The 12,291-nt window shown below is 34.9% G+C and overlaps 3 protein-coding genes across 11 annotated transcripts in view; all 3 read left to right on the forward strand.

Annotated features, from left to right (window-relative positions):
* LOC122569165 (cytohesin-1) overlaps window positions 1-3,258 on the forward strand; it is a 58,873-nt gene extending 55,615 nt beyond the window's left edge. For all 8 annotated transcript variants that reach the window (XR_006317352.1, XM_043729754.1, XM_043729755.1 and 5 more), the window contains one exon: window positions 85-3,258. Coding sequence is in view for 7 of the 8 variants with exons in the window: in XM_043729754.1 (XP_043585689.1) it covers window positions 85-172 (88 nt within the window). In the remaining variant the exon portion in view is untranslated. The remainder of the gene's footprint in view (window positions 1-84) is intronic.
* A 321-nt stretch (window positions 3,259-3,579) lies between these two features.
* On the forward strand, window positions 3,580-5,145 carry LOC122569172 (39S ribosomal protein L12, mitochondrial). The gene is made up of 4 exons (XM_043729778.1): window positions 3,580-4,110; window positions 4,361-4,601; window positions 4,689-4,817; window positions 4,897-5,145. Exons 1-4 carry the CDS (start codon window positions 4,040-4,042, stop codon window positions 5,011-5,013), a joined length of 558 nt encoding a protein of 185 aa, XP_043585713.1. The 5' UTR covers window positions 3,580-4,039; the 3' UTR covers window positions 5,014-5,145.
* A 226-nt stretch (window positions 5,146-5,371) lies between these two features.
* LOC122569162 (pyridoxal-dependent decarboxylase domain-containing protein 1) lies at window positions 5,372-10,706 on the forward strand. Of its 2 annotated transcripts, none has more exons than XM_043729746.1 (10): window positions 5,372-5,921; window positions 6,043-6,228; window positions 6,784-7,197; window positions 7,269-7,550; window positions 7,642-7,704; window positions 7,798-8,034; window positions 8,109-8,453; window positions 8,539-8,824; window positions 8,911-9,168; window positions 9,251-10,706. In XM_043729746.1, the coding sequence occupies exons 1-10, from the start codon at window positions 5,856-5,858 to the stop codon at window positions 9,499-9,501; spliced, it is 2,388 nt and encodes a 795-aa protein (XP_043585681.1). In that variant the 5' UTR covers window positions 5,372-5,855; the 3' UTR covers window positions 9,502-10,706. The 2 variants fall into 2 exon arrangements, with proteins under 2 accessions (XP_043585681.1, XP_043585679.1); XM_043729744.1 differs by having other exon boundaries at window positions 5,373-5,921; window positions 7,633-7,704.
* The last annotated feature ends 1,585 nt before the right edge of the window (window positions 10,707-12,291 follow it).

Genomic DNA, 12,291 nt, shown 5'->3' on the forward strand with positions numbered 1-12,291 from the left:
CTACTTATCGTTTAAGACGTTTCTTTCGCTCGTAATGCAATCCAAATTCGCTTCTATAATCGCAATTTTAATGTCTAATTCTAGGCAAAGCATATCGCACAATCCCTTCTACGACATGCTTGCAGCCAGGAAAAAGAAGGCGCAAAAGACAAATGTACATTCGAAGAGTTAAACTTTACCATGGACACAGCTTCTAGAGAAGCCTGGTGAGACACAAGACTGTCTATTCACGAGCCTACGTCCCTATCAGGATCGTGAAATACAATCAAACTAATCTGTACGGAGGTCCATCCGACTGCGCTGATTTAGCAGAAGACATACAGATGTTCGCTTCACCTGTTGATGAATGTTCGTCAACGTAGTTTAAGCGACACGCAAGACACAGGGACAAATATGAAAGGAAGGGGAAAACGATGCTATTGATTGAGGATCGTTCGACATTATGTTTTGTATAAGAATTTACGCTGCGTTTTAGGGGCCTAGATGTGTATTATTTAAACAGATTTCGACGATAGACACGAAACGTTTCCCTAAAAGATGAACGAGTAGAGAGAGAGAGAGAGAGAGAGAGAGAGAGAGAGGGAGAGAGAGAGAGAGAGGGAGAGAGAGAGAGAGAGAGAGGGAGAGAGAGAGAGAGAGAGAGAGACGTTGAAAGCTGTAGCAACTTTGAAGGTAGTAGACCGTATACACATCCAACGATCTCGTCGACGGTGCTGGACAAGTTCGAATTAGACGCGAAAAGACTACTTTTTCTTTTCGTAGAATTCGCAAAAAGATAGGTAAAAGATGTTCTGAGGGAAGCTTCGGCGGAATGTTTGGGGAAGTTCATAGAAGAATATGACGCGTGTAGCTTATCGATCGATGGGATGATAGATTCGTCCAGAACAAAGAAGAGACAATTTTGGAAAGAGTGAAATCTTTCTTATTTTCTGGCAGCTTTAGAGAATTACCGAAACTCGATATTGCTTCGAGCAATCCAAATATGCGTAAAATATTTATTTTATACGGAACCTTCGCGCGTGACAATGCCGTTTCGCGTTCTTTGCAAGAAAGAAGAAGAACCGGAGGTTCTTTACCTCCAACCGAAGGTGATTAGGAAGTGTAATGGAACAAAGACTTTACAGACAATTATAAACGGACATTAAACGCGAGAACGAATTGGTAAGACGCGTGCATTAATGTGATAGTTGTGTATTTATTTGAGAGAAGAATGAAAAGTGTATAGATAAGACTAGTTCAAAACGTTTCCTCGATATGCCAGAAATCATCTTAAACTGTACATTGTCGTACAGTTTGTAAGTATGGCATGTTAGCCAATTACGTGACAGTAGGTTAGAACGATTTGCGTTTTTTTCGTTTGAATTATATATATATAAATATAAATATATACATATATATAAATATACATATTACGCACGAGGCGCGTAACTTTGTGCATTATATATATCGCAATATAATAGTTATGATAGTACGCGAAAGTTGAATAGTAACTTGATAAGATCCAATTAAGAGCCTGCATCCTGACAGTATTTAAATTCTCGCAACAAAAAACTGAAATGTAAGCTTAATTTACAGAAGCGTGGATTCGCGTTATCTACGAAATCGATAGATTTGTTATTATGCGTTAAAAATAACTTATTCGTCTAGGTTATTCTTCTTGCTTTTTCATTTTTAAATGATTTACGCAAAGAAAAATATATCACGATAGATTTTTCGAATATATTTGGTAATGATCTTTGTAGATAACCGCAACATTTTTTATATTACAAAGTGTATCGATTGTCGCTAGTCAAGCTCTTTCTACTTATCGAGCCCTTTTTACACGAAATAGCGCATTTCAAATGTTCAAATGTTCAAATGTTCAAATGTTTATTTGTTATTAAGTAGTTGCCGAAGCAGATTTTACACTACTCGCTATTGTTCTCCGATTCTAGTTTAAGAAATCGTACCGATCCGTCTTCGTGTCGCAATTTCTAAACGTAGGTCCATCTTAGCGATTACCTAGCGAGCTTAAATCATAATCGTACCAATACATAGAGGAAAGACAAGAAGATAAAAAGGAAAGGCAAAGATGCGGGTGCCTTTGAGATCTTGTTCAAGCTAGTCGTAACAATTAATCCGTCATATGCAAGGAGTATGTAATAAAACTCCAGGATTAATTATGTTCTCTTTTTTTTTTCTTGCTACATACGAGAGAGTCAGACATCGAAGAAGCCTTATTATACATACATTAAATAATGAAACGCAGAAGTAATTATATAGGGCCAAGACTAATAGGATATAAGTTTTTTAACGTCACGCTACTCATGGTAGGATGTATAACTGTTCCGCGAGACAGTAATTTGTACCCAATTGTAGTTTTCGAAGAAACGCATTATTTCTATTCGACTATTGGACAGACAATTGATTCGTGGTTACCGACCCGTCCTTGAATCATCTTTGTACAGACTATTTTCTCTTTTTTCTTTCCTTTCTTCAACTGCCTGCAACCACATTATACAAACAATTCGAGGGACACCACGTTGGTCATTATTCGTCTGTAATATTTATCCAACAGCGTCGATGATTCCTTCCTTCCGCAATGCTGCAGTAACGATAGATATAAAAAAAACTGGTCACGCATTGTTAAGGAGTTGTGTAAAGTTAGTTTAGGAGAATTGCTTAACGTGTTCACATCCTTCATATCATGTTTCCTTGAAGAATTGTTTGTAGGTTGATGTAATATAATTTGTACTTTATTTGGGGAAAGATTGATTAATTACATTTACTACTACACCAAGTTATTGAAGCAACACGCTGATGTGCAGAGATGTAAAATTGTTCGAATACCTATTTTAAAAAGAGTAACGATACGACTTACGAAAAATTTTTTCATAAGAAATAAAGTGTTAAAAAGAGAAGAAAAATCAAACCGAAAAATATGTGAAGTTATAATTTAGTCTAAAATACTCTAATCAAAACGATTAATTGAATTTGAAAATAAGAGAGCACAAATTTTGTTTCTTGATGAAGAATTCGTCAAGTAATAAAAATGATGCACACTTGCAAGTAATAAAGCTTGCGTATTAGTAAAGTGATTTATTCAATCTAAGAATTGTATAAAGAAAACTGTATTTTACAGTGCAGAATTGTATATTTCGTTGTATATTATTTTCACTCGATAATTGTTATGTATTCATACAGATCTGTGTACTGTATTTACGATCTTATATGTATTAATTTAAACGTAATTAATAAATATTTCCATTTCGTAAAAAATCTCGTAGACAACTATCTTTATCTAAAATAAATAAATTTAAAGATTGGAAAGTCTTTTTTGTACCTTTTTAACTAAATATACGATTATATATTTCCGATAGTTTTAATGTTTTTAATGTCCAATAATCAAAAGTATAATGTACGTATGTACTATGACCGACGAGGCATAGACTTTACGCGATATTCAGTGCTTTGTCGTGTACCATGTTTGGGGTTCACCTGATACCCCCCCCCCCTATATCATTTCCTTGTTGCATTTTGTTTGTTGCACAACGTTGTCGATTCAGTATAGTGTGAAATTACAAGTAACGTATAGAATAGAATAGTTTGCGAAGGAAGTATAGAATCTTATACTTCTGCAACTAGTTGGAACGGTGATTTTGTGCAGAACATGTTATATTCTTAACATTTTTCAGTTTAAATACGTCCTGACTACATAAATAAATGTTCGTTTTTGAAACTATTAAATGAAGCTATTTTTTATTATCGAACTATTAAGTAAACTGAAAGTCTGAGCTTTTTAAACAATAATTTAATGCATTTTAATACAACTATCGAATTATTACAAATCGGCTTTTATTTTACTATTTTCTAACGAAAACATTTTTGCCATCAATAGTACTGTAAGTGTAGGCGTTATAAATTCTCTAAAATGATCCTAGATGTCGTGATGAAACGTTTGATCCATTTATCTCGTCTAGTTTATATTTCTTAACGTTTCTATTCTCATTGTTCGCTACTTTTATGTGAAAAAAGTTTTAGTTTAATAAACCACTGTAAAATGAATATAATGCATACGTTACGATTTAGCTGTCAAAGGAATATCCATCAAATTCGCCAATTTCACAAATGGTACGAATTATTATGTTGAAAATATGCAATTTAGTGAAATGTGATTGCATAACCTCACTTTTCTGGGTATCTTTAAACTAATCTTTAATATATAAAATACAGTCCAAATAATTACATCAAAATGTACACAGTATGATGAAACAAGTTGAATTGTAAAAAATGATGTGTCTATTTCACAATAGTAGTTTTTGTAGTTTTAGAAAATGATCGTTCACACTCTCTTAACTTTATTTCAATTCTTATGTTTTAGTATTATTCAACAATCAGAAGTTACAGCTGCTGCTGCAGCTAGTACAACTTCTGTGTCTGAGTCTGTTTCTACACAGCAAGAACCAGTTAATGCTAAAATAGAGATGATCGCCAATCACATCGTTTCTTTAAATCTTATAGAAGTAGCTCAATTGAGTGACTTACTTAAAAAAAGATTAAACTTGCCAGATGCACCTGTAATGCCTATGGGTGGTTTTGTTAGTGGTGCACCAAAAGTAGAAGTATATATGCTGCTATTATAAGAATTTCATGAAGTTAAGAAAAATTATATATTTATACATATATGCATAAAAATTGTCTTGTTTCAGGCAGACAGTAATGAACCCCAAATAGTACAAACTGCATTTAGTATTAAACTTACTGGTTTTGATGAAAAACAAAAGATTGCTCTAATAAAAGAGATAAAGGCCATATTACCAGATTGTAATCTTGTCCAGGTAACTCTCTTGCCTTGTATATTGTGTACAACAAAATCTTATCAAGTTCATTAAAATTTGTAATTTTTTTTCTATACAGGCCAAAAAGTTTGTTGAGAGTATACCAGCCACAATCAAATCTGATATCCCAAAAGAAGAGGCTGAAAAGATACAGGAAATCGTCACCAAAGTTGGTGCTACAGTTGAAATTATTTAATTCCTTTATGTAAATATGTACGGAAATTCATCTTTTATGGATTTAATAGAGTTTTATAATAAAGTAAGCATTTATAATGATCCATTAAACAAAAATAAAATAATTCCACTATTTTATCATTTTATCAACTTATTTTCCATGTTTTTGCGTACATTATTCACACGTACATCTTACAAGTAAAGATAAATGTACATTTAAATTATGATTTACACTATTGTTATATAAAAAATTTTAATAATTTTAATCGTATAAATAATTTAGAATTGTATAGAAAACCATAATGTGAAATAAAAAAACTGTGAACCTTAATATTCATTTATTTAATATTATGAATTTCATGTTTTCAAATAAACGTAATTTCCATCTCTGCAAGTTCTAATAAATACTAAAATCGGAAAAAACGTTGACTAAAAAAATTTAATCGCGTTAATAAGAGTTGTTTCTTTGAACATTGGCAAATAACTAACATATTTTCAATCTTCATTCAAAGTCCTTCGTTTAAATTAAAAGCACATGTACGTTGATAAGCTGATACGTATGCAAAATACTGCATTTCAGTTAATCAGCGAATTGAACAACTGGCACTGCGATAAGAGCCGTATCGATAAAATAAGGGCCGTATCAAATAACTAGTCGTCTCTTCTATAATTTCTAGTTAATGCCAGAAGAAGAATACAAAATACTTTTATCAAACCTAAAGTGTATCGCGTTTCGAGGGTGTACATCTATATAAAATCTATTTTTAACCGTAGAGCGAAAACTGTGGAAATTTTGTTGGTGGTCAACGGCGGTGAACGGAAGTTCGATTGCGACGGTACTGCGCCACGACGACTATTGCCACGATGGCTGAGGAGACTGACACAAACGATAAAGCGACGATGGAAAGTATAGCGCAAAACATACTCGAGGTTCGTGTCAGCCGTGATCAAGACAGTGCGTGATAACGTAATAGTAGCTTTCGAAGTGTCGAAAGAAATCTTGCTACCGACAACACCCTATTATCCCGGCCTTTTTCGATCATTTTGACAGGTCAGTACCGGAGGTGGGTCTACGTCGAACGAAGTAGCCGCATTAGAGTTTCAAGCCTCGCAGGTGATATCGAGGCTCGAGGAAGCTGTCGAAAAGGCAGCTGACGGTGGCGGTACAACCTGGAACAATCCCTCTGGGTTCCTCTCGCAATCAAAAACTCCCGATGAAATATTAACTTTAATTCAGGTAGGTAAATACGACGCTAGCAGAAACCATTGATTCACGGCTATTGGTTGTTTCCTTTAGATTTGCACGTTAATTGGTCGGTATAGTTCTGATCTTGGCGAATACTCGTCACGTGGCTCTATGATTGTTACGAATCGTTTAACTGTTCTTCTAGAATTGGAAGCTGCCGCTCTTTTTTCAATTATTTAAATTGAACGTATCTGTCAAAAAATGTAAAAATTTTCAAAAATTTTGACCCATTCACGTCAGGGCTTCATTCTCACTTTTCATATACGATTTCGTGATGTTCTTACAAACATGTATCGATTTGTATTTATTTTTTATTGGATGTAGTAATAGATATATTAATAGATATATTAATTTGTAGTAATAGACATAGTAATAGGTAAACATTATTCAATTTTCATTAAAATGTACGTAATTTGAGTTACACTCATGACCATGTGTTTATTATAATGTACATATATTTCTTGTTCATAGACATATATTTCTATTTAGTGATTGTCATTATACTCTTGGAAAAACTTGAAATTTAATTATAAATCATTCTTACAGGACTTGGTAATTCACGAAGACGCTCCCCAACCGGTAAAAGATAATACAACGGAAACGGCAACGAGTCAAGTGACTACCTTACCAACATTAACAGAGCCAGCAAAATTAGCGTTAATCGCACACACTGTTTCTGCTTATGCGCTCGCACTTCCAAAATCGCACGCTCAGAGATTAGCCGGCCGATTGGCCGCTGATACAACCAGATGGCTAAGTCATATTTTCCGTTTCGTCGATTGCGCCTCTTCGTTTCACGAAGATCATCTGGAAGGTTTAGTCAGAGTGACCAGGTTGGCTCTACACAGAAAATATCCTCGGTATATGGAGGAAGGTTTCACCGCGCTTGCGGCCTCACCACCTTTAATTTACAGTTCTGTGGCCGCACCTTTAGGTGTGGTTCAACATCTGTGCAAACAGGTATATAGACTTACAGTCTGATTCAGAAACAATGTGGGCGTATAACCATAGATTTGTGTTCTATTTTTTAGCTTTCTTTGCCACTCCATTGTGTAAGACCCATCCCCCATAACACAATGTTTGGATCGCGATATAGCATGGACGTGTCAGCTTTGGAACGCCGACTCGCGGAAGACACGCAATCAAATAGCGTGACACCGCTCCTGGTATTGGCAGAGGCGGGTTCAGTATTAACGGGACATTGCGACAATATCGCTAGATTGCGTGCAATTTGCGACAAGTACAATGTCTGGCTCCACCTTAGAGGTCATTCTTTAGCCGCGTTAGCGTTAAATAATTCTGCGAAGGATCTGGTGTGTTCATATTTAGTATTTATTTTATTTTATTTTTTTATGTTAAAAATGTGTAATATACGGACTTTTTCTTGATTTTCAGCCTTCGAAGATAGCAGATAGTGTTACGTTACCTTTTGGAATATGGCTTGGTATACCATCACTACCAGTAGTAGTATCCTTTTATATATATATATATATGTATATATATACATTCGGTTGAAAAACTGTTTAGGTATTGTTGAAATTTTTCTTAATATATACATAGACATTGTATAGATTAACAGATACGAAAGGTGGTCGACCTACTCCAAGAGACACAACTTTGTCTCTGGTGTCAGGTTTAATGACAGATTCGTTGTCAAGACGTTTACCGACCTTACCCTTGTGGGCCACGTTGCAAGTGTTAGGTAGAGATGGTGTAGTAAATAGATTAAAGAGATGCTTTTTGGCTGTGGAAGAATTATACAATAAAATTAAGAAATTTTCTTGCATGAGGATACTGGTAATTAATCTGAACAACGATATCCTATTTTATAATTCGAATTTTCGTTCCAAATCGTACGGTTTGTTTTCCAGAGTCAACCACCCGGAGGAGAAACAGGGTCCTATACCATAAACGAGCTCCTAACCAACCCCGTGAATAATCCACAACTATTCGAAGCTGTAGCCAGTGCATTAGTGTTTCAATTTGTACCTGCAGACAGGGATCCACAGACAACAGAACGTGTTCCTCCTTATTACGATAAATTAAATTCCTGGTTAGGACAAATTCTTCAAAGAGACATCGAAAACGTACAAATAGAGCTGTGTGAAATAGAACATCATGGTATTGCGATTCGTATTTGTCCTCTAGAAAATCCAGACCAACCTCCTACGACTGAGGATATAGATAACGTAATAGCTTGTTTGGAACTGCAGATAGTGAGTATATTTTAAAAGTGACAATCATACGCAGTTAAGGTCGTGACAATTATTCGTCGACTAACCACTGCCATTTGCATAACAGGAAATATTACAGGCAACGGTTGAGCATAAAGCAACGTTCGTGCGATTAGTCTCAGAGAATGACTCTTTACATTTGGTAGAAATGCCTGATTGGGCAGGTTTAGGCGGCGTACGATACGCACCTCCTACTTGGATCCACGTCATGACCGACCAGGCAAAAGAGGAATTGAACAGATTAAACACGCAATTAGTCGAAGCTTTACGGAACACAGACGCGGCATTTTCTCTAGGAGAAGGCGCCGATGGCTTAGCTTGTGTACGATTTGGTATGGTTACACAAGATACAGGTATGCAAAGATTTACATTTCTTGTTCCACAGTTGATTTGGGTTTATCTAGCATGTGGACTTGAAACAAAATATAATTTTTCACAGATGTGGCCGAATTACTATCCTTAGTTCTACAAGTCGGTCAAAAAGTGGAAGCTAGCTCCAAGTTATTGGATACTATATCCGAAGTGGTGAAAAGAGGTATCGAAACAGCACAGACGGACTTGGAAAAAGAAAATGCAGAAAAATTATGGCAAGAAGGTATTCTTAGACACGTGCCTGTCGTTGGAACTTTCGTCAATTGGTGGAGTCCACCCTCGAAAGAAACTGGAGTTCGTGGACGTAGTTTAAATTTACAAGCCGGTACATACTTTATTTACACGTTAAACTTCCTTTACGTATCCATAATTAATTAATTATTCAATGACATATTTTTCGCATCTAGGAGTTGTCGAGAGTACAGAGAATATTTACAAATACCACATGCAATTGCAACCAAACTCCACGGTGATTAATGGATCTGGTGCTAGAACTCCACCACAGCCTCTTGTACAGACTCCAGTTGGCGCTGGTAGCCAAAGTCATAGTCGTTCATCGAGCCATTCCAGTTTACAAAGCGGAAAAAGTATCTCTGTAATCACAAACACCGTACCTCACCCGCAGGTAAAAGAAGAATCCGGTGAGGTAAAGTCGTAGTGAACATTAAACGATACGATTAATCGAAAAAGATTCAGTTCGTTAAGTTCAAATCCCTGAACTTGGCAAAGGAGCGATGCTCTAGATGAAACGATCGAGCGTTTTCGGTAGAAGCTACCCTTTACATTCTCAGAGCACAGCAAAAGAATTAGCATTTCTAAAGCGTTGAGGAGCTTAATAAATCGACAAAGGTAAAGCCACGCTGTCCTCTCTGTCGTTCTTTCTTCAATAAACTATTTTATGCTACTTTTCTGTCATCTTGGATTAGTCGTATTATTTTTTTCTATTTTACCAGTTTTATTACTTTCATCGACAATTTAATTTCATGGATAGTTGCAAGGTCTATCGAAGATGGCTTGTGTACTTATTAGACTGATAATAAGTAAAGATGTTAATCTTACTACGAGTTAATTTGATAACAAGCGATAGCCGTTCCTCATTTATTAAAGTATTTCTCTCGTAGCACAATAATCAGAAGCGCATCTTCTTACTTTCATAACGCAACATGAAAAGAGTTGCCGTTAAATTTTTAGTTTATCGAATGAGTATCGATATTACAATAGAACTATATAAATTGAACTATTTTGACTATTACTAAATTAACTATTTAAGTTTCCAACAACAGTGTTTTACATCGATATGTGCACATACGTTCTGAATAAATTTATCAACCAGACTTTCATTATCCACATTTTACTTCACAGACTACATTTTTTACATTTTATTTGCGAGTTCTTTCTTCATGAAGCACAACATACATTAAGAACGGAAAAAAGACACGTACATAATAAAGTCGCGATTGCTTCGAGCATTTAAAAAAGAAGGTATTACGCACGCGTTGTAAAATTTATCCGAGAAAATTAAGCTTTTCTTTAAACATCTAACAAAGCGTGTAAAAAAAGAAGGAAAACCAGAACAATGTTCCGATATTAAAACGATAACCAAAGAGAGAGAGCGATAATGTAGAGTTACATTCAAGCAATTTGGATTGTTACGATGTAATAATGTGTAATTTGCAACGGAATAGGAATTACTTAGCTCTGTTGTGTTAAAAAAAAAACCATAAGAAATACGTTCACATTATTACAGTATTCGGTAAATTGTTGATAGCTACATTGAATGGAAAGAAATTAAATTGTATGTATATTTATGTACCAAAATTGTTTTAATAAAGTACTGCAACTCAATAAATGATCTTAACATAACTTCAAGCTTTTGAGTGCTTTTTTAAATTGAAATTAACATTTTTTTTAAAGATGTAGAACATTTCCTTGAAAGGGACAAAGGAATCTAGATTGTTACATGTAATTAGGAAATTACGTATAGATGACATTCAAGAGAATGTAAGATGTAATTATTACATTTTTATTTTTAAACGACTTTTTAAAGATCTAGGATAATTTTCCATTGTTTCATCGATTAAAAATCAAACATCCATCTAAAAGGAGCATGCTTTGTATAGATTATACACCGTAGAGGGAGCAATGGTGTTATTTGAACGTAGACAACGATGGATCTTATGTCTTTTTATTTTCTCTCTTCATAATATTCGTGTTACCATTACAATAGGAGGAATTAAGTCTGGAATATGGCAATTAGACGTAATTCGCAATGCACAAAAACGGTATCGATTAACGAGTTACGTTTTGCTCTTTATATATGCCTCTCAAAGAATTCTCTTTACAATACACGCTTGAGAATGCATCTTTCCGCGCGTACAAAAACACCATAGAAATCTTAAACTTACGTAAAATCTCAATAGCCTCTGCACACTTTGTGACTAAACCTCTTTCGTACGTCGAGAGAGAAGAAACACAAGAACAAAGGGCGATACCCTTTATTATTTTCGCGAATCGATATTTCCAAGGTCCAAAGATCTCAGTTGCACTTCATTTTCTTTGTTTTTGGTCGAACGAACGAACGAACGTGTTCATCGATGTACATCGAACGATCGCGTTAAAATTTCTTTCATTCGAGTGCGTACATTATATATTGAACTGTACAGTGTGTGCAATTCGGTGCGATATTTCTTTTTTCCAACAAATCGACTGTTTCTTAGCTGTAATTTATGCGTGTAAGATATAAAACGATTATTTATTAAATGTGATATTAATCGATTAAATGCTGTTCGATATTCGAATAGATAGTATTGAGAAGTTCGTAAACGATAATTTTACATTTATTGCTGAGATTTGATCCGTGAAATCATACACACTGTATAGTCTATTATACGAACAAAATTTATCGGATCTAAACTTTCTAGTTCTAAGTGGCGAATGTTTCTCGCGCAATGTTTGCCTCGAACGAATACCAAGATTTTCAGAACTTAAGTTTTAATTCAATCAAATTACGAAGGAAAATTCGTCAATATCCGTGTTTGAAAGAAATTGTGATTATCGTGTTAGAGGATCTATTTCGTGTAAAGAGAACGTGCGCATTCCAACGAGACATTATCTTATTGGAAAACGGCACCTTTCGAGAATCGATCGTACATTCGTCATGGATCCAGTTTTGGAAAATTAGCCCTCGTGAAAATCGAAACGTTATCTCGTTCGATAATCTTGACGTTTGATTTGCTTTTCCTTATCATCTAATCTCATTAAAGGTTCTTAGTTAAATTAATTAAAAAGTTTCATAGGCCAGAACAATGCACCGATTAGAGAAGATTTTTTTACGTTCTATATTCGTACTATATTTCCACTATATATATCAACGCCTCTGAAAATAATTAGTTCTCTCTCGCTCTCTCCCTATCATACATTCGTACACATATAACTCTCTTTCATGCCA

This window comes from Bombus pyrosoma, linkage group LG7 (assembly GCF_014825855.1).
Source record: "Bombus pyrosoma isolate SC7728 linkage group LG7, ASM1482585v1, whole genome shotgun sequence".
In the NCBI taxonomy this organism is placed as follows: Eukaryota; Metazoa; Arthropoda; class Insecta; order Hymenoptera; family Apidae; genus Bombus; species Bombus pyrosoma.

What these genes read in the sequence shown, in the direction of transcription:
- LOC122569172 (XM_043729778.1), top strand. Translation starts at nt 4,040, where the DNA reads ATGAATATAATGCATACGTTACGATTTAGCTGTCAAAGGAATATCCAT. An exon ending in GTGGTGCACCAAAAGTAGAA is followed by an intron (nt 4,602 to 4,688) that starts GTATATATGCTG and finishes GTCTTGTTTCAG; the next exon opens with GCAGACAGTAATGAACCCCA. An exon ending in CAGATTGTAATCTTGTCCAG is followed by an intron (nt 4,818 to 4,896) that starts GTAACTCTCTTG and finishes TTTTCTATACAG; the next exon opens with GCCAAAAAGTTTGTTGAGAG.
- LOC122569162 (XM_043729744.1), top strand. Translation starts at nt 5,856, where the DNA reads ATGGCTGAGGAGACTGACACAAACGATAAAGCGACGATGGAAAGTATA. An exon ending in AAATATTAACTTTAATTCAG is followed by an intron (nt 6,229 to 6,783) that starts GTAGGTAAATAC and finishes TCATTCTTACAG; the next exon opens with GACTTGGTAATTCACGAAGA. An exon ending in TTCAACATCTGTGCAAACAG is followed by an intron (nt 7,198 to 7,268) that starts GTATATAGACTT and finishes TCTATTTTTTAG; the next exon opens with CTTTCTTTGCCACTCCATTG.